At 42.7% G+C, this 25,345-nt stretch overlaps 1 protein-coding gene across 5 annotated transcripts; it reads left to right on the forward strand.

Annotated features, from left to right (window-relative positions):
• The first annotated feature begins 3,468 nt into the window (after positions 1-3,468).
• On the forward strand, positions 3,469-24,171 carry LOC109915633 (protein lin-7 homolog B). 5 transcript variants are annotated; one of them, XR_007265703.1, is made up of 7 exons: positions 3,469-3,505; positions 5,361-5,479; positions 8,182-8,253; positions 11,521-11,730; positions 15,511-15,674; positions 21,038-21,643; positions 22,070-24,171. XR_007265703.1 is itself a non-coding variant. In XM_048617661.1 (7 exons), the coding sequence occupies exons 1-6, from the start codon at positions 3,469-3,471 to the stop codon at positions 21,057-21,059; spliced, it is 624 nt and encodes a 207-aa protein (XP_048473618.1). In that variant the 3' UTR covers positions 21,060-21,084; positions 21,532-24,171. The 5 variants fall into 5 exon arrangements, 4 of the variants coding, with proteins under 4 accessions (XP_048473618.1, XP_020370875.1, XP_048473621.1 ...); XM_048617661.1 differs by having other exon boundaries at positions 21,038-21,084; positions 21,532-24,171; XM_020515286.2 differs by having other exon boundaries at positions 21,038-24,171.
• Positions 24,172-25,345: the final 1,174 nt, after the last annotated feature.

Below are 25,345 nucleotides of genomic sequence, written 5' to 3' on the forward strand. Positions count from 1 at the left end.
ACAACAAAAACAAAATTGCTAGAAGAGCTCAACAGGTCTGGCAGCATCTGTGAAGGAAAAAACAGAGTTACCATTTCGGGTCCGGTGACCCTTCCTCAGAACACCGGACTCGAAACGTTAACTCTGTTTTTCCCTTCACAGATGCTGCCAGACCTGCTGAGCTTTTCTAGCAATTTTGTTTTTGTTCCTGATTTACAGCATCTGCATTTCTTTCGGTTTTTAGTTATACTGTTCTTCCAGCTCTGATGAAGAGTCATCTAGACTCAACACATTAGCTTGCTCTCTCTCTCTCTCTCTCCATGGATGCTGCTTGACCTGCTCTGATTCCCAACATTGTTTGCTTTCAGTACAAGATTCCAGCATCTGCAGTAATTTGTTCCTGCTGTCCTTCCAGCTTGCGCTGAGCTTCGCTGGAGCACTGCAGCAAGCCCAGGACAGAGATGTTGCCCAGGGAACACAGTGGTGTGTTGCAGTGGCAGGCAACTGGAAGCTTGGGGTCGCCCTGTCTGCGTTTCATCTTCCCATTGTAGATGAGACCACAGTGAGAGCAGTAAATACATTGAAAATTATAGCTGGTGTAGGCCATTCAGTCCCTCGGGCCTGCTACGCCATTTGGTATAATCATGCTGATTGAGCTCAATACCCTAATTCTGCCCTCTCCCTATATTCCTTGATCATTTTAGCCACAAAAAAAATTATATCTACCTCCTTCTTGAAAACACAATGTTTTTGCCTCAACCACTTTCTGTGATAGCGAATTCCACAGGCTCGCTACTCTATAGGTGAAGAATTTCTCCTCATTTCAGTCCTAAAGGTTACCCCTTATCTTTAAACAATGCCCCCTGGTTCTGGACTCCCCACTATCTTTCTTGCATCTAACCTCTCTAGACCTGGTAGAATTTTGTAGGTTTCAATGAGATCGCCTCCCCATTCTTCTAAGCTCCACTGAATAGAATCCTAACTGACTCAATCTCTCCTCATATGTCAAACCTGCCAACCCTGAAATCAATTTTGGTAAACCTTCGCTGTTCTTCCTTCTACAGCAAGAATGTCCTTTCTCAGACAAGGAGATCAAAAACAGCACAAAATATTCCATCAATGCCCTGTATAATTGTAGCAAGACATCCCTGCTCCTGTACTGGAATCCTCTCGCTTTGAGGGCCAATAAATAGTTTACCTTCTTTAGTACACTAGTTTGAGAGAAGGGCAGGTACATCACTGCTTCACCTGAAAGGTGTTTCTGTAGCCTTGGATGGTGATGAGAGAGGGGGTATCTCAGATCCTTCTTTCACTTTACAATATTTAGGTGCTTGGTTATGTCAGGTGCAGACTTAGGGTCATAGAATCAAATAGCACAGAAATAGACCTCTCGGTGCAATTAGTCCATACCGACCAGATGTCCCAATCCGAACTAGTCCCATTTGCCAGCATTTGTCCCATATCTCTAAACCCTCCCATCCAGATGCCTTTTAAATGTTGTAATTGTACCAGCCTCCACCACTTCCTCTGGCAGCTCATTCCATACACGCACCACCCTCTGTGTGAAAAAGTTACCCCTCAGATCCCTTTTAAGTCTTTCCCCTCTCACCTTAACCCTATACCCTTTAGTTTTGGACTACCCCACCCTAGGGAAAAGACCTTGCCTATTTACCCTCTCCATCCCCCTCATGATTTTATAAACCTCCAAAAGGTCACCCCTCAGCCTCTGACATTCCAGAGGAAACAGCCCCAGTCTATCCAGCCTGTCCCTGTAGCTCAAACCCTCCAACCCCAGGAACATCCTTGTAAATCTTTTCTGAACTCCTTCAAGTTTCACAACATCCTTCCTATAGAAGGGAGACCAGATTTGCACACAGTACTCCAATAGTGGCCTAACTAATGTCCTGCACAGTCACAACATGACCTCCCAACTCCTATACTCAATGCATAGACCAATAAATGAAAGCATACTAAATGCCTTCTTCATTATTCTGTTTATCTGTGACTCCACTTTCAAAGAGCTATGAACCTGCACTCCGAGGTCTCTTTGTTCAGCAACACTCCCCAGAACCTTGGGGTGGCGTGGTAGCTCTGTGGTTAGCACTACTGCCTCACAGTATCAGAGACCTGGGTTCAATTCCAGCCTCAGGTGACTACCTGTGTGGAAAATGCACATTCTCCCTGTGTCTGTGTGGGTTTCCTCCAGGAGCTCTGGTTTCCTCCCACAGTCCAAAGATGTGCAGGCTAGGTCAGTTGAACATAGTGTTCCATAGCCGTAGTGTTCAGGGATGCCTAGATTAGGTGTGTTATAGGGGGATGGGTCTGGGTGAGATGTTCTGAGGGTCAGTGTGGATTTGCTGGGCCAAAGGGCTTGTTTCCACACTGTAGGGATTCTACGATCTATGAACATTACCATTAACTGTATAAGTCCTGCTCTGATTTGCCTTTCAAAAAAATGCAATACCTCACATTTATCTAAATTAAACTATATTTGCCACACCTCGGGCCATTGGCCCAACTGATCAAGATCCCATTGTACTCTGAGGTATCTTTCTTCAGTGTCCACTACACCTCCAATTTGGTGTCATCTGCAACCTTACTAACCATACTTCCTATGTTCATATCCAAATCATTTATATAAACGATGAAAAGCAGTTGACCCAGCACCAATCCTTGTGGCTGGTCACAGGCCTCCAGTACAAAAAGCAACCCTCCACCACCAGCCTCTGTCTTCTACCTTTGAGCCAGTTCTGTATCCAAATGGCTAGTTCTCCCTATATTCCACGTGATCTAACCTTGCTAACCAATCTCCATGAGGAACCTTGTTGAACGCCTTACTGAAGTCCACATATATCACTTCTACCGCTCTGCCCTCTTCAATCCTCCTCCTTACCTCTTCAAAAAAGTCAATCAAGTTAGTGAGAAATGATTTCCCAAGCAGAAAGCCATGTTGACTCTCCCTAATCAGTCCTTGTCTTTCCAAATACATGTAAGTCCAGTCCTTAGGGATTCCCTCCAACAACTTGCCTCAGAATAAAGGGCTCCAATCTCAGACTGAGGCGAGGAAAAATTTCTTCACACAGAGGGTTGAGAGTCTTTGGAACTCCTTGCCACAGAGAGCTGTAAGGTGCCTTATGTATATTTAAGGCTGAGATAGATTCTTGATCAAACGTTAAAGGGAAAGGACAGGAAAGTGCATGTAAGGACTGTCAGATCAGCTACAATCCTACTGAATGATGGAGCAGTTTCAACGGGCTGAATGGCCTGTTTCAGTTCCTATTTCTTATAGTCAGCGCCCCCTGTGGCCGGGGACTGTCATTGCAGGACTGGGGATGGTGTCCGGAGGAAGGCGACAACGGCCCCTGTTGCCGGACACCTGTCGTTGCAGGAGGCGGGGGAGGCCACGCCCCTCACCGCTGTGGGCGTGGCTGCAGCTCCCGCCGGTGTTGGTCACGTGTCGCTTCATGGTCAGGTGATACCGGCTCCAAGATGGCCGCGCTGGCTGAATCCCTGTCGCTGGAGAGAGGTGAGTGGAATAGCTGACCACCTCGAAACCCTGCTGCTGCTGCTGCTGCTGCCGCCGCCGCCGCCGCCGCCGCCGCATCTCTTTCTCTTTCTCTTTCTCTTTCCCTTTCCCTTTCCACGGGGCCACTGAGAGCCTGCGAAGGGCCGGCATTTCCCCTCGACATTTCATTCCTGATCCCGTTAAAGCCATGAATGAGTGGGAGCGCTATCCGCATAGCCAATCAGAGCCTGAACTCTGTGATTGACAGCAGGATGGACCAATGGGGAAGAGGTGACTATTAATATACATGAGGAGACCGACCAGTAGAGAAAAGGGGCGGGATTTATGGGGACGTTTTCCAGAATTATGGCTGATATATTTCAGTAAAATATCTTCAAACCAAAATATGTATCAGTATCTATTTTAGTAATACGTCTCATTCTTAAATCTGTATATGTATATAATCAGATGTGTCAATATATATGTTAACAATGTTTCATAACTTTATCAGTATATATTTGTCTCATATGTCTATCAATACATATTTCAGTTATATATTTTGTATCTCTCAGATATATTTTTGAATGAATTTTGCACATTTCATATATCTATCAAATTCTCATTCAGTAATACTGAAACGTAGAGAATTATATCCCTGAAAGATATGCGAGGTATATTAGTGAATTCTATAATGACGTATATATGAAACATACTTCTGAATACATTTAGCGTTTGCCTCTATAAGATATAGGACACATTACTGAAATACATGCTGGTATGTATCTGAAACATACAAAATGTGGGAAAATATGTTTTTCAGATATCTGAAATAAATTTTGATATACATGTATGTTTCAGTTATAGCTATCAGTATGTTTCAGCAATTTATCTATATATTGCAGTATATATATAGTATACATTTCACATATGTATCAGAGCATAGAGGACTGAGTTAATTAAAATAAAATCAGTGACCGGACCACTTCTTCCACAATTGTGCTGCCTTGTCATTAGCGCCATAAGACATTCCCAAAGTTTCTCACATCCAATGCTCAAAAGTGCAGCAGGCAACAAAATCTTTAAGACAGTTAGCAGGGTGTTTAACAAGCCAATAATTAGTCATTCCAGAACAACTGATGATTTTGTATGATCCACCCAACAACAACACGCTCTATTTAACATGTGCACAGGTAGGATAGGCAGGGGCTGTTCATATTTTTTGTTTCTCTATTCATTCATGGGATGAAGGCTGGCTAGGCAGCATTTATTGTCCATCCCTAATTGCCCCCAGGGCATTTAAGAATCAACCGCATTGCTGTGGGTCTGGAGTCACATGTCGGCCAGACCAGGTAAGGCTGGCAGTTTCCTTCCCTAAAGGACATCAGTGAACTAGATGGGTTTTTCCTGACAATTGACAATGGATTCACGGTCATCATTAGATTCTTAATTTCAGATATTTTATTGAATTCAAATTCCACCATCCCCAGAACATTATCTGGGTCTCTGGATTAACAGCCCAGCGATAATACCACTAGGCCATTGCCTCCCCTATTATGGCTGTAAAATTGAGCCCAGGTTTTGGTACTGTTGATTGAAGTATACATGCTAGTCAGAACCCTGGAGAGGACCTCTCAATCTTCTTCAAGTATGAGATCTCTTGCACTCCACCTGAGAAGGCAAGCAGCAGCAAGTTAATGATTGCGCGTGGCTGTCAGTGAGGCAAGGGTTCCCAGACTGGTTCCAGAAGCCACGGCCACACACCAGAAAATAAATTAGAGGGAGCAAGAATACTTCTGGCAAGGAATGGGGCAGAAATGTCAAGCTTGAACACTACCTGCAAGCTAAATGCTTAATTGCTGCTTTCTGCATGTTCCAGATGTTGCCAGAGCGATCGAGCTGCTGGAGAAGTTACAACGAAGCGGCAACGTTCCCCCGCAGAAACTGCAGACACTGCAGCGAGTTCTTCAGAGCAAGTTCTGCTCTGCCATCCGAGAGGTCAGTACACAATCTGTGACTATAGCTTTGCTCCCTAAATGCACGCACTCATCAAACTGAACATCAGCAAATGTGTTTGTGTATTGTAGATCTTTCTGCATGCGTCAGCCTTAGAAGGAAAGAAGCTTATTTGCACATTTTACAGTTGCATCTGATTAAAAATGAATTTTACTCTTTCTAACATGTAAGATTTTAACAAAGAGCGCAGTGAGAATTTAAAATTCGCTGCAACGTGGAGTAGTTGAGGTGAACCGCATTGATATATTTTCGGTGAAGTTGGTGAACATATATAGGAGAAAGGAATAGAAGGCTATGCTGTTAGAGTGTTGGGTGCAGTGGGGGGTAGTGGGGAAGACTTCTGTGGTGTATAACATTGGCTTAGACCAATTAATCTTAATTAGCCTGTTTCTGTGTTGTGAATTCTATGTAGCTCACCTGTCCATATCAAGAAGTATGTTTCAAAAAGTTCCCAGTCAATTCTGATGCTCAAGTCTTTAATAAGAAATTGTCAGACTGCAATTACACACGTCATAAGTAATAAGGTTGTTTTGCCCAAGGTTTGTGTCTTCTCGCACCTTAGCCTGTACTACAGAGAATATCCCTACCAAATTTAACTGAAGAATATACTTGGTCTTAATGTCCATTTACAGCATCAGTGAAGATCAGCCAGTAATACCTTGTTTCAGAGATAGTAGGAACTGCAGATGCTGCAGAATCTGAGATAACAAGGTGTAGAGCTGGATGAGCACAGCAGGCCAAGCAGCATCAGAGGAGCAGGAAAGCTGAGGTTTCGGGCCTAGACCCTTCTTCAGAAATGGGGGAGGGGAAGGGGATTCTGAAATAAATAGGGAGAGAGGGGGAGGCGGATAGAAGATGGATAAAGGAGCAGTTTCAGGGCCGAAGAGATTACGAGAGAGTTGCAGTGGGAGAGAGATCCACTGAGGTCTTTCCGGAAAGAGGAGGGTAACTTCTTCAAGGTAGGCATCCTTAGAAGAGGCTTCACAGTGGGGTTAAAATTGTTTCAGAGATATTAGGAACTGCAGATGCTGGAGAATCTGAGATAACAAGGTGTAGAGCTGGATGAAAGACCTCAGTGGATCTCACTGAAACTCTCTCGTAATCTCTTCGGCCCTGAAACTGCTCCTTTATCCATCTTCTATCCGCCTCCCCCTCTCTCCCTATTTATTTCAGAATCCCCTTCCCCTCCCCCATTTCTGATGAAGGGTCTAGGCCCGAAACATCAGCTTTCCTGCTCCTCTGATGCTGCTTGGCCTGCTGTGTTCATCCAGCTCTACACCTTGTTATCTCAGTAATACCTTGTGCCTGCATACTGTTTTGACAATAGAATATTGATCTCTGTTCTCACGTTTAAGTCATGCACTTATATTAACACTATTATTATTCTTGCACCCACATTTGAGATGGAAACTGCATATGTAAACGTCACACTGTAATTACACCCACTGACCACTGGAAATGCTGCAGGACAATTCTAGGCAGGTGCCATTTTAGATCTGTTTTGTTTGCCTACATACTGTGGTTTTTAAGTGTGGATGCAGAATTGTGTAATGAGAAAGGTTAACATATTGTGTGAGAGTAAGGGCAGACCATAAATTGTGCGCTCTGTTCCAGTAATCCTGCACCTCACCTCAAACTCATACTGGATCTTTACTGACTGAGTGAAAGACCATGGGAGAACAGCTCAAAGTCTTTTTAAAAGTCTGGCATATACGTGTAATGCCAAGTTTCCTTAATATGTTTTGCGCCATACTTGATTAACAGTCTTGTTGGTATAATTATACCATGAAGATGCCACAAGAGATCCGACAGCATTAGATTGTAATCCATGAGTGACTGTCTTTTGTACTGGGGTTGATTATAGTTATTAGTCTATTACATTAATTTTTGAGAGTGCTGTGCTGCTCCATAATGACACAGGGTGCTGTGAGATTACTTCCGTGCAGGGGCTGTACAATTGGCTAACATGCTGGGAGCCACAGACTTGCTGAAACTGTGTAGAATTCCTGGCATGTTGCAAATATATAAAGGGGTTGCACCAGTGCAGATTAGCTTAAGCAGTTAACACTATCAAACACCAGAATTAGCATCAAAAGGTGTGTTTTTGAAATTTTATGCATTTTTTTTTGTTTTCTACCCCTGTAAACTTGTCTTTTGACAGGTTTTGTCATTTAGCTGAGTGCAGATGGTATAAGGAGGACGGCAGGAGAACATAATGGATGGATTCTTGGGATGTCAAGTTAGTCAGAGGAGAGATTGAGTCACCTGGCTCTGTATTCAGTAGAGTTTTAAAGAATGAGAGGCGATCTCACCATCACATGTACAGTTCTGACAGGCCTGGACAGACAGGATGCAGGAATGATGTTTCTCCTGGCCTGGGGGCCTAGGTCAAGGGTCACATTCTTAGGATATGCATTCAATCGTTTCAGACTGAGATAAGGGCAAATTTCTTCACGCAGAGAGTGCTGAGCCTGTGAATTCTCTACCAGTGTGGAGGAATAGAAATAAATAGGTTTTTAGAAGCTAACGGTGTCAAAGAGTCTGCAAGGGAGCCGGAGTATGGCATTAAGGTAGAGGATTGGCCATGATCATATTAAATGGTGGAGCAGGCTCACTGGGAAAATGACCTAATCCTGCTTCTGTTTTCTGTGTTCCGTGTTCCCATACCCTGTTTCTCATTCCAGGTGTACGAACAGCTTTACGAGACACTCGACATCAGTGGCAGTCCTGAGATCCGAGCCCACGCAACAGCCAAGGTACCCACAGCCTGATGAACCCGGGTCCCTCACTGAGCACAAGTAACAAGGTATTTGCGAACCTGTGACCACAGGATCAGAAGAAGGCCATAGTCTACCATCCAGTCGGGTCCTGGCTGCTCTGAACCGTAACCTGACGTACCTACCTGAGTGCAATCGCACTAAGCACCCTTACCTGACAAAAATCTATCAGTCTCAAATTTGAAAGTATCCACTGACCCTTAGCCACAAGAGATTTCTGGGGAGAACAGCCAGCTCTCCAGTCGTCTTTATGTGAAGACGTACTTCCTGATATTACTCCTGAATGGCCTGACTCAAATTTTAAGGTAATTCTGTGTCGCTCTGAACTCTTTGACCAGAGGGAACAACCTCCAATCAATTTTTTAAAATGAATTATTCATTCCTGGATTGTGCACCTCACTGGTAAGGCCAGCATTTATTGCCTTTCACTAATTTGAGTCATAGATGCACACAGCGCGGAAACAGACCCTTCAGTCTAACCAGTCCATGCCGACTATAATCCCAAATTAAACTAGTCCCACTGCCTGCGCTTAGCCCATATCCCTCCAAACATTTCTTATTCATGTACTTATCCAAATGGCTTTTAAACATTGTAACTTTACCTGCGTCCACCACTTCGTCTGGAAGTTCATTCCACACACAAGCTACTCTCAATTTAAAAAAGTTGCCCCCCATGTCCTTTCTAAATTTTTCTCCTCTCACCTTAAAATTGCCCCTTAGTTTTGAAATCCTCAACCCCTAGGGAAAAGATATGTACCATTCACCTTATCTATAGGCCTCATGATTTTATAAATCTCTATAGGGTTACCCCTCAACCTCCTACACTCCAGTTGCTCTTGAGAAGTTGTTACCAGGTTATAGTCCAACCGGTTTATTTGAAATCACAAGCTTTCGGAGCGCTCCTGATGAAGGAGCAGTGCTGTGAAAACTTGTGATTTCAAATAAACCCATTGGACTATAACCTAGTGTCATGTAACATCTGACTTTGTCCAGCCCATTCCAACACTGGTACCTCCCCATCATTGAGAAGCTGGTGATGAGATGCAATCCTGAGCTGCTGCAGTCCATTTAGTGTAGGCGCACTCCCAGTGCTTTTAGGAAGGAATTTCCAGGATTTTGATCCAGCAGTAGTGAAGGAACAGTGAGATAGTTCCAAGTCAGAATGGCAAGTGACTTAGCGCAGATCCTGTAGGTGCTGGGTTCCCATGTAACTGCTGTCCTTATTATTTGAGGTGGTATGGCTTTTGGGTTTGGAAGGAGCTTTGTCGGCTCCTGCAGTTTAACCTGTAGATGGAGCACACACTGCAGCCACTGTGTGCTGGTGGTGGATGCAGTGCTGATCAAGCGCGCTACTTTGTCTAAAGTGATAGCGGAACTGCACTCATCCAGGAAAATGGAGAGATTTCCATCACACTCCTGTTTGTGTCTTATAAATGGTGGACTGGCTCTGGAGATTCAGGAGGTAAGTTACTCACTGCAGGATTCCCAGCCTCTGATCTACCACTGTAGCTATCATATTCATACGCTTGTCCAGGCAGTGGTAGTTACGCAGAATGTTGACAATTTGGGATGCTCTTAAATGTCAATGGGAGGGGAATACCATAGACTTTGTTTGGCAGTTCTTCATAATGTCAGCTGACAAATGGACAAGGAGGAAGAGAACCCGCCTGTGTATTTATTCCACCCTACACCCAGAGGGGTAGCAGACTGACAGAGGACATTTAAACAATGGGACCAGTTTCTCTGTGTTAATTAATGGTCAGGGTTTACATTTTATTTAATGTATTTATTTCAACAAATGCTGAACATGATTGGTAATAGTGACTTTGTCAAAGAGGTTTATTTTAAGAATCACTTGTAAGGAAGATAGAGTCATTTAGATGGAGAGGCAGAAAGGTTTATGGAGGTAATTCTGGGACTTCCACCCCAGAGAGCCAAAGGGCCCGGTCCTGGTGGAGCGCTTTACTGTGGAGTGTGTTGATTTTCAAATGAGATGTTAAACCAAGGATCCGTCTCTCATCCCAGTTGAACAGGAGTGACCCTGTGGCCACTATTTGAAGAACATTGGTGGCGTAGTAGACAGTGAAGAAGGTTTTCTAAGATTACAAAGAGATCTTAATCAAATGGGTCAATGGGCTGAAAATGGCAGATGGAATTCAATTTGGATTATGCGAAGTATTGCATTTTGGTACAACAAACAAAGGTAGGACTTATACAATTAATGGTCGGCCCTTGGGTCGTGTTGTAGACAGAGGGACCTACGGGTTCAAGTACATAATTCTTTGAAGTTTGTCACATATAGACAGGATGGTTAAAAAGGTGTTTAGCACCCTGGCCTATATTGCTCAGACCTTTGAGTATGGGAGTTGGGAAGCCGTGCTGAGGTTATACAGGACATTGGTCAGGTCTCTTGTCCAGTTCTGGTTGCCCTGTTGTTCAAAGGATATTATTAAGCTAGAGAGGGTTCAGAAGAGATTTACCGGGATCTTTCCAAGTATGGAGGGTTTGAGTTATAAAGAAAGGCTGGATAGGCTGGGACTTTTTTCACTGGAGCATAGGAGGTTGAGAAGCAACCTTGTAGAGGTTTATAAAATCATGAGGAGTATAGAAAGGGTTAAATGGTAGATGTCTTTTTCCTAGGATGGAGAATTTCAAGACAAGGGGACATATTTTTAAAGTGAGAGGAGAGAGATTTAAAAAAAACATGAGGGGCAATTTTTTTACACAGAGGGTGGTTTGCGTACGGAATGAAGTTTCAGAGGAAATGGTTGATGTGGGCACGGTTACAATGTTTAAAAGACACTTAGCAAAGTAGATGAGTAGGAAAGGTTTGGAGGGAAATGGGCCATGTACAGACAGGTGGGAAAAGTTTAGTTTGGGCTTATGGTTGGCCTGGACTTGTTGCACCGAAGGGTCTGTTTCCGTGCTGTGTGACTCTATAAGTGACACTGAGTTCTCTACTGTGAACCAACCAAAATTGATCCCTCAATAGTTGTTTTAAGAGAGAGATTATCTTGTCATCTACCTCTGTGTTTGTGGGATGTTGCTGTGCCTGCATTGGTTGCCTTGTTTCTTGGACTGTTAACAGCAGCTCGGTTTCATAAAGAACGACACAGACTGCAGAGCCCTTTGGGACCCCTCTGAAAAAGCACTATGTCTATGCAAATTATTCTTTCCTGCAGAGAAAATACTCCCGACTGTGTGTCAGTTAATCTGTTTTCCTGTCTCTTTCTTTCCGTATCCCAGGCAACAGTTGCAGCTTTCGCAGCCAGTGAGGGACACGCACATCCCAGAGTTGTGGAACTTCCTAAAACAGAAGAGGGCCTTGGTTTCAACATAATGGGTGGAAAGGAACAGAACTCCCCAATCTATATATCCCGTATTATACCTGGAGGGGTAGCAGACAGACACGGAGGTCTTAAACGGGGCGACCAGTTACTCTCAGTAAACGGCGTGGTGGGTGTTGAGTTTTACTTATTTCTGGTGAATGTGACTGGTAGCAGCAAATGGGTGAAGCTGGCTGAAGGCCAAAGAGGTTTATAATGCCCCCGTTTTTCCTTTGTTGGTCAGAAATGTTACGACCGAGGTTGGTGCACTACCTCCCTCTATTCCCACAACTCCACAGGACAGAAATTTTCAAGGTGTAGAAGAAAATATTGTCAACCAGTTTGTTTTCAAAAAACAATCAGCAAAATTATTAATTTATTATAAAATAAGACTTAGTTCAGCAAATATGTAAATCTGATTGACATGCAGTTGGAAATAGGAGAGTATAACTATTTACCTTTCTAAATAACTCCAACACATACACAGTAATTAAAAGAAAACAAATAAGACTATAAGAAATAGAACAAGAATAGACCGTTTATCCCTTCAAACTTGCTGTACCATTCAATAGGATCATGGCTGATCCAACACTTCTCATGTCCACGTTTCCACCCTTTCCCTGTAACCCTTGATTACATGACTGATCATGAATCTATGCATCTCAGCCTTACACAAGGACTTTATGTTCGCAGCTGTCTGTGACAAGGAGCTCCAAAGACTCCCAACTCTCTGAAAGAAGAAATTCCTCCATATCTTAGTCTTAAAGTGATACCCCTTTATTCTGAGACTGTGTCCTCTGGCCCTAGCCTCTCCCATGAGGGAAAACATTCCAATAACATTGAAGCCCCATTAAGAATTCTCTATGTTTCAACGAGATCACCTCTAATTCTTCTAAACTCCAGTGAGTCGAGTGCCCACCTGTTTAAACTTTGCTCAGAAGACATTCCCTGCACATTGGGGATCATTCTAGTGAACTTGTATTGAACTGCCTCCAATGGAATGATATATTTCCTTCAATAAGGGGACCTAAACTGCTCATATTACTCCAGATATGGTCTCACCAGCACCCTGTACTTTTGCAGTAAGAATTCCCAACTCTTATACTGCAGTCTCCTTGAAATAAAGACCAACATTCCATTAGCTTAAAAGGAAGAACTGTGGATGCTAGAAATCAAAAACAAAAACACAAATTGCTGGAAAACCTCAGCAGGTCTGGCAGCATCTGTAGAAAGAAAGCAGAGTTAATGTTTTAGGTCCAGTCACCCTTCTTCAGCCCATAGTGATTTGTTCACACTTATAAAATCTCTGGTTTATTGGTTAAGAGCCGCAGTTTATAGCAACTGATAACAGGAAATAAACTGACTTTTTTTCAGGCAGAAGATTTTTTTACTGCAGAAAGAATGACAGCTCCATCCTTTCCAGAGATTTGGTGGCTTCTCCTCGCAATCTAATCAGGTGCCTCATAGACTCATAGAGATGTACAGCATGGAAACAGACTCTTTAGTCCAGCTTGTCCATGCCAACCTGATATCCTAAATTAATCTAGTCCAATTTGCCAGCATTTAGCCTATCTCCCTCTAAATCCTTCCTATTCATATACCCATTCAGATGCCTTTTAAATGTTGTAATTGTACCAGCCTCCACCACTTCCTCTGGCAGCTCATTCCATATACACACCACCCTCTGCGTGAAAAGCTTGCACCTTACGTCCCTTTTACATCTTTCCCGTCTCATCTTAAACCTATGCCCTCTAGTTTTGAAGCTCTGAGCGAATCGTTGTCGGCAGGCAAAAGGCCTTTGTCGTTGACAACAGATTATCATTCCACAGACCGATCAGCTACTTGTTGCCAGCTGAATCTCCTCTCATGCATACCCCAAGGCTTCAGCAGCTCTAAGTGCACTCCCTCCACTGCTTGAACAAACAGCACTGTAAATAGCACATTAAATGCATGACAGGTAACTTGCTTTTAAAATGTGCAGTAATCCATTCCTCAATCCTTGGTTTTTATAAATAGTCCATTTCCCATTTTAGTCCACAATCAAAATTACAGAATGGACCCCTTGTACTGTAAGCCGTAATATCCTAACTCAACAAGAATATATCAAAGAAAACAAAAAAAACTGCAGGTTCTGAAAATCTGATACAAAAACACAAAAGTACTAGATATATTAAGCAGCTCTGGTAGCCTGTGTGGCGAGAGAAGCTGTGTTAACATTTTGAGTTGAATATGACTGTTCTTTAGAACTGAAGGAACGTAGAAATTTTACGCTGAAGAAAGTGGAGAGGAGGAAGACAAGTATGAAGGGAAGGTCTCAGACAGGGAGGAAGGTCTCAGACAGGGAGGAGGGCGGGAGAAATTAAATGACAAAGGTTATGTGGAAAAGTTAGCAGAGGAAGTGGTAGTGGTCATAAGGAAAAGAGAAAGTAGACAAAAAGCAAAAGACTTGTCTAAAAATATCCGTCTCAAGGGTGATTATGGATGGGCAATAAATGCTGGCTCAGCAAGTGACTCCCATATCCGATTACTGATTTATTTTTTTAAAAGTCTTAGGCTTGAACATTTTGGTTGAGCCCTGCAACTACAGTTTCTTTAGAGGGGACAACTCCAAATTTTCAGTATTCTTTGTGTTTCGTGACATCAGCCCTGAATCACCCAGCTGCAGTGTTAAGACTCTTCCTTCCTCACCTCGACCCACCCCGCCACAACTTCTCTGCATTCCCTAACCACAGTAAATATCTCCCTCCATGAAATCTATCAAATCCTTAAGACCTTAACTTGACACCTCTCGAATTTCAAGAGTTGAAGGAATACAAGCCCCCAGTCTTTGTCTTTTGTCAGTCTGTTTGGATGTGTGATGTCATGCTGCTGTGGCTATCACATCTTGAAGTGGGATTTGAATCCGGGCTTTGTGGCCCAGAGGTAGGGTTATCTCTGTGCTGCAAGATCCTCCACAAGCCCGGTCAATGCTAACCTCATAACTTGATCCTTTTAGCCTAAGTATCATTTTGGTGAAGGTATACTGCACTGTCTCCGATGCCAATGCACCCTTCCTGAGGTGAAGTGCCCAGAACTGAACATGGTTACTCCATATGGGATCTAACCAGAACTTTATACAACAGCTTAAAGACTGGTAAGCCAAGACCAACCTTGGGTTTGGTTTGTCTATTCTGGCATTGTTTAACAGACTCCGTTATCGCCTTGACATTTTGCTGGACTGTATTTTAATCTAGGCTCTGTCTTCACAAAGAGCGCTGTAAATATCATCTTGTGCTTCCTTTCCTCTGAAGAGTTGTCATAGTCATGTGGCCTCTCTTGGCCAATGGGAACTTGTGGTGAAGGGAATTGGCAGCTTTTAAGGCACCATGAGCAGTGCTGTGTTTTTTGATTTTTTTTTTCTGACTCTCTTATACATTTAGGCACTTTGTAGATGTGACGTTTTGGTATAATTGTCTGCACGGCTACAGGCACTCATTGAAGCACTGTACTTTGCTGGCTATGCAGTTAAGTCACGATATTTATAACTCTTGCATGGAATGTGGGTGTCACTGGCAAGACTGGTGCTGGTTGAACACCCCTAGTTGCCCTTTAACCCATAGGTCAATTCAGAGACTGGCTAAGAGTCAGCCACGTTAATGTGAGTCTGGAATCATATGCAGGATAACAAGCCCGTGATAATGAGAGGTAGATGAGCTTAACTGCCTTCTATTTCTTACAGGGCTATTTATATGGCTGTAGGACACTCTGGCTGCATCCTTAATCCCTCCTTTGGCTTTGGTGTGTGTGCACATACGCGTTTGAATTATCGATATGTGTATTGGAATTCAAGGGACTGAACGTGGGATTGAGGGGGGTGCAGAATGGTGTTAAATTTTCCTTTCTCTTTGTCTTGCTGCCTCTTTGGATTCAGAGCGTGGAGGGCGAGCAGCATGAGAAGGCCGTAGAGTTGTTGAAAGCTGCGCAAGGCACGGTGAAGTTGGTGGTGCGATACACGCCTAAAGTCCTGGAAGAGATGGAGGCACGCTTTGAGAAAATGAGGACGGCTCGCCGCAGGCAGCAACACAACAGCTACTCGTAGGTCTCGGACGGCAGCAGGAACTGGTTAAAACCTTTTTCATACTGTACTGACTTCATAACTTGTGAGACAGATTCACAAATACACTGTGTCAAATTGACAAGCTGGTTGTCAAGCCTGACTTCCTCCTCCCACCCTTCACCTTAAACTGCAGCAGCCAGTTCATCTCCTGGGAGTGTTAATTTGATTCTAAGCCAGCTGGTGAAATATGAAACTAGACTCTAATATTTTTCTTGCTTTATTTACAGAATGCAGCATTACAAATGTCCGATTCCTTATGGCCACTCCACTGCGGCAGCAGTCTCTCTTTGTGCGCTTTTCAAAACGATTGAACAAAATCAGCCAAATTAAGCCAAACTAAAAGGGGGAGCTGTAAAAGTCAAATGCTCAAATGAAGCTTGCAAACTTTAAAATGCTGCTTGGGACAGAGATAATGCTCTCCAGATCCTGCAGTGTCCACTGGCTGGGGAAAGGCCTTAAGTGTGTGGATGAACCTTGCTTTGACTAATTAAAAAGAGGCTATAACATAAAACACCCATACATACATGGAGCACAGAGTCTTCAAGACCGCAAAAAAAGATATACAGGTGTGGTCTATCTCTGTGCTTTTCTAATAAATCAGTTAAAACAGTGAAACCAAATGAGTGAAATTAAGCAGGAGGCAGCTTCTCCTTATAAATGCTACACAGTAAACTGCTAGATACTAAACAAATGTTCTTCATCTGGTATCTTAACAATATAGTTAACGTCCCATGAATATGGAGGAGCAAAAAGTAAGGAGAAAACCCCAGAACTAATATGGATGAAAAATTCGCTGGAAAATTGCCCTCCAACAATCAGGAGTGATTGAATACAGTCCAGAAGGCCACATGGAGCATGTGTTTCAGAAACAACTGTCAGTTAAATAATGGAAATATTGACACCATTGCCTTCAGTCCCGATTCCTTTGTCACCAGCTCCATCACTCCTCCAGCATCTGTCTGAGGCTCAGCAAGACTGGTCGGTGTTATATTTGACACTGAGATAAGCTTCAAACATAATTTGACTGAGTTGAGAGGAGTTAATAAGCTCTGAAATTCTCCTATCTCTCCACCCGTCAATCTCTCTCAAAAACACTCTCCTTGAAACCTACCTGCTTTGCAAGGCCTTTGATTATCTGCCCTATTATCACTTTAGTCAGCTTGTGAGTTAGCCATGTCTTGGTAATAGCAGCTGTTGCTGCTCAGTCACAGAGTTGTTAGTTAAAGCTCCGTTCTAGGACTTGAGCACAAATGTTAAAGCCAACACTGCAGTACTGAGGGGTTACTGTTTTGTCGAAGGTGCCCTCTTTATGATGAAATTTTAAATCGAAGTGATTTTTGGGTCAGCAGGATCATGTCCCATGAGGAGGGATTGAGGAGACTGCGCTTCTGTTCTCTAGAGTTTAGTCAAAAGTCACACAACACCAGGTTGTAGTCCAACTGATGAAGGAGCAGTGCTGTGAAAGCCTGTGATTTCAAATCAACCTTTTGGACAATAACCTGGTGTCATGTGACTTGTGACTTCTGACTTTGTCCACCTCAGTCCAACACCGGCATCTCCACTTCACTGTAGGGTTTAGAAGAGAGAGCTGATCACGTTAAAATATGCAAAATTCTTCCAGACTTGGCAAGATAGGTGCAAAAAGGAAGTTTAAACAAAAACTGAAAGAACTGCGGATGCTGTAAATCAGGAACAAAAATAGAGATTGCTGGAAAAGCTCAGCAGGTCTGGCAGCATCTGTGAAGGAAATATCAAAGATTTTGTTTCGGGTCCGGTGACCCTTCCTCAGATGCTGCCTGACTTGCTGAGCCTTTCCAGCAACTTCTGTTTTTGTTGCAGAAAGGAAGTTTACCTTGCATGGTGGAGATTCTAGAACAGGGCACAGTCTCAAAATAAGAGTTAGGTCATTTAGGACTGAGGGAGAATTTCTTCGTCTAGAGGATGGTAAATCTTTGAAATTCTTTACCCCAGGGGGATGTGGAAGCTCAGTGTACAGCAATTGATAGATTTCAAAATCTTAAAGATATCAAGTGAGATAAGATTTGCCATGATCTAGTTGAATGGTGAGACGGGTCAGTGGGCCAAGTAGCCTGCTCTTGCTGTTACAGACTGGAAGATAAACTGTACTTAAACAAAGACAAAGTCCACACTTTTAGTGAGAGCATTTTTCAGTTAACCACACTTTATAAACCTCATACCCAGTGATTACCAGCTCCCATATTTACGCAACTAGTTGGAACCCAGTTTTTTTTTCAAAAAACCTATTTTCTAATCAACCTGTGCAGTGATGTTATTTCATACCTCTGGAGCAGGTGGCACTTGAACCTGGGCCTCCAGGTACAAGGGTAAGGACACTACCACTATGCCACAAGAGGGTTCCTTCAAACCCAATTTTTTTTCTACACAAATATTATCACACCAACTGAGCACCTTCGCACCACCAAAATCACTTAATCTTTTGCTTTTGTTTTAAACTAGATACCACCACCAGTAAAAACGCCTATGAATCAATAATTGAGTATTGACAAGTAATGGCCATTGTGGACAATGCAAGCCATCAAAGGTGAGGGGGGGTGCTGTGTAGGGAGAGCAGGAAGGGACTAAGTCAAAGTGCAGCTGGAGAGGGAAATAAAGCACTGTATCTCCCGCGGTGCCCACCTCTCTAAAGGCATCGAGAACCTTGATGCCTTCAAACCTAACTAACCCTCAATGAATATATCAGCTGTACATCCCTTCATGCCATATTGGATGATAACACCTACTTCCTGTGTTCCTAAACCAAGGCCCTGCCAAACCTCTCAGGTAGTTATAAAAGAATCCATGGCACAATTTCATAGTAGGGAAGATGAGTTATCCTCAGTGTTCTAGGCCAATATTTTATCAGTCACTTATAGGTACAAAGCCAGATTATCTGCCCAGTATCACATTCTTTGTGAGAGCTTGCTGCAAGCAGTTTTGATTTCCTCCATCACAGTAATGGCTACACTTCAAAAGTGTTTCATTAGCAGTAAAGTAGTTTGGTGATCTACAAGGCGCTATAGAAATGAAAGTTATCTTTAGTGTCATAAAGCTTGTAAAGCACATGGGATAATTATTATGTTCAAGGCACCATATAGATGTGAGTTGTTATTATGTGCAAAGCCACATCCCTTCTTTATAATCCGATCTCTGACCTACTAGAGAATGGTTTGACTGCCTTTTGGAGAATGTTAGAGAAGATAAGAGCATCCATCTCATCAGCTGACACAGTTTCCAAAGGCTTACCACTTCCATGGAAAATACAATATACAGTCAGTTTGTACTCTTTGGAGAGGAAGTGAGTTTGTACTCTCTATGTCAAACTGAAATACTCAGGCTATCCAGCCCTTGAATTATTTTATAAACCTCTCTCAGGTTTCCCCTGAATCCGTGTTGCTCCGAAGTTAAAAGGTAGCCAGGTCCTGAAGCTGACCTGGGTAGTGAAGGTTCATAATCAGAACTTTGTACAATTGTGCTGTAACTTCACTCCTGGTCTGGCATTTTAGAAGGTCTTTTTATAAGCTCGCAAGTTTTGGTTTTGGCAATCTTTGCTGATCTCAGAGGAGTCAGGGGCTTGGGGTTCTGTAACTGACCTCAACACTTGTGGATCAGGAGGGTGATTTATTAGTAAAATTGTGTATTATGATGTGAGATAAAAGATTTTCACTCAGTGAGTAGTTGGCATATGGAATGCATTGCCTGGAATTCTGGTGCAGGCAGGTCCATGGGAGGCATTCACAGAGCATTGGACAATTATTTGGATGGACATAATGTGCAGAGGTTTGGCAAGAAAGCAGGAGATTAGCGCTCCTTTGAAGAGCCAGTGCAGGCATCATGGGCCAAATGGCCTCATCTTATACTGTAAGACTTGAGTGATCCTGGATCTTTCCTTCTGATGCTGTCTGGCAGGTTCGAGTTCGGTGGTGTCCTCTCCATTCAAGTCAACACTTGCCATCTTGAGCTCACCTAATGTAGGTGAAGACTTTTCCCAAACTATTAGACAGGCATCTGAATCATCAACTGGCAGACTTCAGAAAGTTGAAAGCTGAGGAGAGTTGGTGGGGCCGGAGAATGAACAGAAAATGTTCAAATTTTTAGTAAGAGCATTGCTTTTGTGTTTTATAAGTAAGGTCTTGGAGCACTTAGATATAGAGTGACTTTTGTGCCACATTGAAGTAACTCACAGTTAATGAACACTTCCTGTTTATTAATTCAACATTTATTGCCGAACCCTAACTTAAGGTGTCTTGAATGCAACTGAGAGGTTTGCCAGCTTATTTCAGAGGGCTGTATCTGGTGTCAAACCAGACCAGGTAGAGATAGCAGGTTTCTCTAACAGACAGATTTTTATGATAATCTGAGTTTCATGTCACTATTACTCACACCAGTTCTTTTTTCTATTTCAGATTTATTTAATTAAATGTAAATTCTCCAGTGGCATTTAAACTCGTCTCTCTAGATTATTAGTCCAGGCTTTAGGATTACTAGTCCTAAATCATTATGCTAGTTCACCCACTTTTGAATTGTAATCGCCGTTGTAAGTAATTGCACTGAGATTTGCTACTGATCAGTACAGAGCTGGTCACTAACATGGAATGGTATCCAATTTATTATCAACATATTTGATGAAGGTTTTCAAAATCACAAAGAGGTCTGGACAGAATAGAAAGGAAGAAACTGTTCCCATTGCTGGAAGGATTGAGAAAGAGAGACCACATATTTGTGACTTGACAAAATTGACGGTAGTAACAATGCAGAGCGAGTGAATAAAGAAGAGGAGAACCATTTTCATGCAGCAGGTGCTTGGGGTCTGGAGTGTGCTGCCTAAGAGTGTGGTGGAGGCAGATTCAGTCGAGGCACTCAGGAGGGAATGGGATTATTATCCGAAAACAAATAATCAGGTTTACGCAGAACAGGCCGGGAGTGGCACCAGGTGCATTGCTCATTTGGAGAGGTGGCACAGGCAAGAGGGGCCAAATAGCCTCCTTCTGCACTGAAACCATATAAATTACATAAATGTTATGACATGCTTGGCTTCGGTGTACAGTTTGTAAGATCATATGAAATAGGAGCAGGAGTAGGCCATTTGGCTCCTCAAGTCTGCTCCATCATTCAATAAGATCATGGTTGATCTAATGTGACCTTAATTTCACTTTTCTTGTCTCTACCCAAAACCCTTGACACCCTTGTGGAATCAAATTTCTTTATTTTAGAGATGTTTGTGCTACAGACAAGAAGTGTTTAATCTGCAGATGTTATGTTTGGATCATTATGATTAGAAGTGCACTGTGCAGCTCTCTTGTTATCTTTTTTCCCCCGACAGGTCACTGGAATCCAGAGGATAGCCGGTTTGATCTCCTGTTTCCAGAGGTGGGCCTGGTACCAAGCATGTGATACAGCTGTTGTGCGTGTAGCTAAGTGACCCTCCCTCCCTGTTACTGTAGCTCTGACCGTGACAATCGCTGCAAGCTTAGTTAATGTGAAACAGGACGTAACCTTTTCACAAATAAATGTTCAGCACATGTTAGGGAGTTGGGTGGGTCAAAAAGAATTGTTTATGTTCCAGAATATGTATCTTGACACGTCCTTGGTGTTTACGTCCTCACACACCAAAGTAAAATACTGCAGATACTGGAAATCTAAAGCAGAAACAGGAAATACTCAGCTATTGAGGCAGCAGCTGTGGAGACAAACCAAGTTGATGTTTTACCTCAGTGATTTATTAACTGTTTCTGACTACTCAAAGCGTTAACTCTGTTTCTCTCTGCACTGCCAGACCTGCTGAGTATTTCCAGCATTTCTCTTTTCTTATTATAGATCAGTACGTCGTGGGTTTGGAAGCAAGTAGCAAAAGCGACAGAAGTTTTTCAGTGAAGTTAATACCTCTCTAAATGATGAGGATTAAAGGTAGCAAAAGTCCATAATTGTGGTAAGTCACTTATTTAAATAGTCAAGTGTGAATAGATACTGTTAAATGACTGACAAAAGTAAAAAATTACTGGAAAAGCTCAGCAGGTCTGGCAGCATCTGAGGAAGGGTCACTCCACCTGAAACGTTAATTCTGATTTCTCTCCGCAGATGCTGCCAGACCTGCTGAACTTTTCCAGCAATTTCTATTTTTGTCACTGTTAAATGACTGGTTTGTTGTCAGTTATATTTCCCTGCGCTGAATGGGTCTTTCACATTGAAATCTAAAGCACTAAGCACTATTTTAGCTCTACTGTTTGAAATATCTATTTGGCATTCTGAACTCCGCAAGTCAAGCCTTTAAGTGACGCAAGTTATGCATTTTGGATCAAGATTGAAAGTTCACCTTTGCTGTCATCTATTATTAAAATTTGCAATTTTAACGCAGGAGCAAGAAATTTGTTCAATTTAAAGTTCCATCTTCAGCTACATTAGATTGGAGAAGGAAGGTTCAACAGCCAGGGTCAGACTGATGGAGGCCAATGTAACGTGACTGGGCCCCAGTTACCTGAAATTTGTTAACTTCTGATGAATTGACAAAGGGAATATTTGAATAGTTTGGAATTCTGAAGGGAATTGCAGCAATGCGTGGGGCAATGTTTAAATGTTAACTTATAAATAACACTTAGTTGTTATTATGGAATGTGCCGGGCATTTTTGGGAAACATTTCAATCCCAGTAGTTTAGCGTATGATCTCTTCCCCACTCTTCGCTCCCCCAGGCAGAAATGTCTGGTTAGCAATTGTGTTGCTGCAGCATGTCTTTTATTTGTGCCTGATTGAGTACACATCTTGATCCAGTTTACTTGAAATATAATTGACCTGATCTTAACTTAGCTTCACATATTCTAGGAACTCATAAAAGGGAGTGCTTTGTAACTTAGCTCAGGCCTTTTGGATTTTAACCCAGATGCTGAACTGTTCTCCACTTAAGCTAGATGTGTACAGTGGCCTGCCTTGGTTTATGTCGGCCTTATGATTGACATTCCTTCGCCAAGCAGCGATGGTACTGGGCATGGTCACTCCATGCAACCTCCACTTTGGTTTTAACGTGTTAAAGTGCTGTGTGGCTGAGCAGTCTAAGGTGCTGGACTCAAGCTCCGATCAAATTGTGGGTTTGAATCCCATTGCTGCAACATTTTAGGGGCTCTTGTGTCTGTGCCAGAGGCCTAGGTTCAAGACTCACCTGTTCGAGAGGTGTGTTATAATATGTATGAATAAATTGATGACAAAAAGACCTACTGTTAGCCATGCTGGTCAAGGAATAAAGTATTTACGATTCCCTTGCGGTTTAGCGGTTAGGATTCAGCACTTTTACCACTGTAGCCAGGCTTCAATTCTCAGTCAAGGAATGAGGGCTTATGCATTGTATTGATTTATACTGCTCTTATTGTCCGGTGGTAGCGTCCCTGACTCTGAGCTGGAAGGCCTGGTTTTGGGTCCTACCTGTTCCACAAGTGTGCCTGAAAGGGTTGAGTAAAAATTATTCAGAAATGCAGGGATTATAATTGTCACCTGTTACCCATCCTTGCTTGTTATTGGGAGCCTGGTGGCTAATCATGTCCAATTGGCTATTACTAGTTCCAATGCCCATTGTACTTCCTTGCTGGCTGGTTACGGTCATGACCAACCTGTCCTAATCACTGATGGTTATTGCAGTGGCCAGTGAACCCACTTTACTGAACAAGCAGTTGACTAATTAAAATGCAATAAGCACTGTTTTAGAGAGATGTACAGCAGGAAGTAAGTGGCACACCTTTCTGCCACAGTTGTAGAGCTTATTAGAGTCAACGTTTTCAAGAAAATAAAATCACAGCCTAAACCTTGGAGGAGTTATAAATGGAATTTGGAATTTTCCTTTGGAATTACATTGCATTGATCTGCATTTTGAAGTTTGTTTGACTGATGCTCTTCAATGCAGCTGCTGCTTATTTTGTTTTAAAACTGGAGTGTTGGAAGTATCCAACTCCTTACAGAATATGAACAGACAAACTCTAATAAGCAGTGAATGGCAAAACTGAGCACCTCAATCTATATGCAGAATATACAACACAGAAACAGGCCATTCAGCCCCTCAGGCCTAGGCTGATCTTCATGCTTCAAAGGAGCCTCCACTGTCATCTCAGCATATCCTGCCTTCTCCTTTGTGTGTTTATCTAGATTCCCCAGCATCTAAACCACTCCTTGTGGTGACGTGATCCATATCCCCATCACTCCCTGGATAAAGAGGCTTCTTCTGAATTCCTGATTGGATTAATTAGCAACAATCATGGTTCAGTTCTAACACGTAGAGATACCTCTAAGATATCAATTCCCTGCATAATCTTTATCGGGACTCTCCTCAGCTTTATTTTTTTTGAAAGAAAAGAGCCCCTCTCATGTCTGATAGTTTTGATCTCTTGAGTTTTCACATATTGATTCCCAACCCTCCAAATTCTGCTGCCTTTGGTTACACACAGAGTTTGCCTTGTCCGAACGAGTTGGTTATTGCAGTGGGGGGGCGGGGGGGTGGGGTTACTTTTAGTTCAGTTTTACCATGCCTCCTGCCTACTGCCACTCTTTGGGGAATGGTGCTCTGTAAAAAAACATTCTAAGTGCTGCAAGATTCTAGAAGTGTAACTAGGCAAGCCTCTGAAAACCCACTATTCCCAAATGATAGTACTTTGTGGATTATTAGATTACTAACACTTTGGTGGAATGACCTGGCTCTCTGGGGCAACCTGCCGCCTTTTGCATGTTGCCATGCTAAAGTAAGCTTTAATGTTACTGGAATAAAGCTGATCAGATGTTGGGAATGCGTATAACAGTATTTTGACCATGAAAATAATTTAAATCCTACCTTCCCTTTCTCTTGTTGGCCTTTTCTCCGCTACACTGTCCTTGGCCTTTTTAAAGTCTTAACTGTGGTTTTATTCATTAACTGTTCCAACTTGATTTATTCTTATTTTGTTTAACCAAGTTTACGATACTTTTGTTCCTTTGTCACCTTGGTTCCATCTAATTTTTTTTTTTGGAGATGATAATGAAAGGGCAGGCTCATTAGATTGTCCTGTCACTGGTCAGTTTTTGACCATGAAAGTTGTGTCTGAATGGGCAGTGTAGCTACAGGTGGAGTAACCCATGATAGACTGCCATAGTGCAACAGCAGTGTGAGAGAGGTTTCAGCAAATCTATTGTAGCCTTCTGGATGTAGTATTTACAGACGAACATACCTCATTCGTTTCTTTCTGTGCAGTGTTTTATTTTAGAAGCATGAAAATTTGTTTAAGGATGAACAGATGTTCCCATTGTTGTCGTTCAAGTCCATGTCATGATGATCTGCCCACCACCCCATGCGTTCCTGTTCAGTTGCTCATTGGAGCCTCTTGTTTCCAACTCCAACGAGCATATGACTCGGGAAAGGAATACACACGGTGCATCCCCTTATCTTCCTTGTGTATACTCAGAGGAAGCAAAAGTCCTCTTCCTGAGGGATCCTCACCATTGTCCTCCAAGGTTCTAGCTCTCCTGTCATCATCACCAAAAACTCACCGTTTCCTCCATTGGCCGGGGCTTGTAACCCTGGGATGGCACCTTTACCTGGAACAGTAAGCAGATACGAAAGAATGTTCAAAACCATTTCCTCTGTTTTATAGTTATCATTCAATCCATTCTGCTACCTGACC

The sequence above is a fragment of the Rhincodon typus genome, chromosome 37 (assembly GCF_021869965.1).
Source record: "Rhincodon typus isolate 14 chromosome 37, sRhiTyp1.1, whole genome shotgun sequence".
Classification (NCBI taxonomy): Eukaryota; Metazoa; Chordata; class Chondrichthyes; order Orectolobiformes; family Rhincodontidae; genus Rhincodon; species Rhincodon typus.

What these genes read in the sequence shown, in the direction of transcription:
- LOC109915633 (XM_020515286.2), top strand. Translation starts at nt 3,469, where the DNA reads ATGGCCGCGCTGGCTGAATCCCTGTCGCTGGAGAGAG. An exon ending in ATCCCTGTCGCTGGAGAGAG is followed by an intron (nt 3,506 to 5,360) that starts GTGAGTGGAATA and finishes TGCATGTTCCAG; the next exon opens with ATGTTGCCAGAGCGATCGAG. An exon ending in TCTGCTCTGCCATCCGAGAG is followed by an intron (nt 5,480 to 8,181) that starts GTCAGTACACAA and finishes TTCTCATTCCAG; the next exon opens with GTGTACGAACAGCTTTACGA.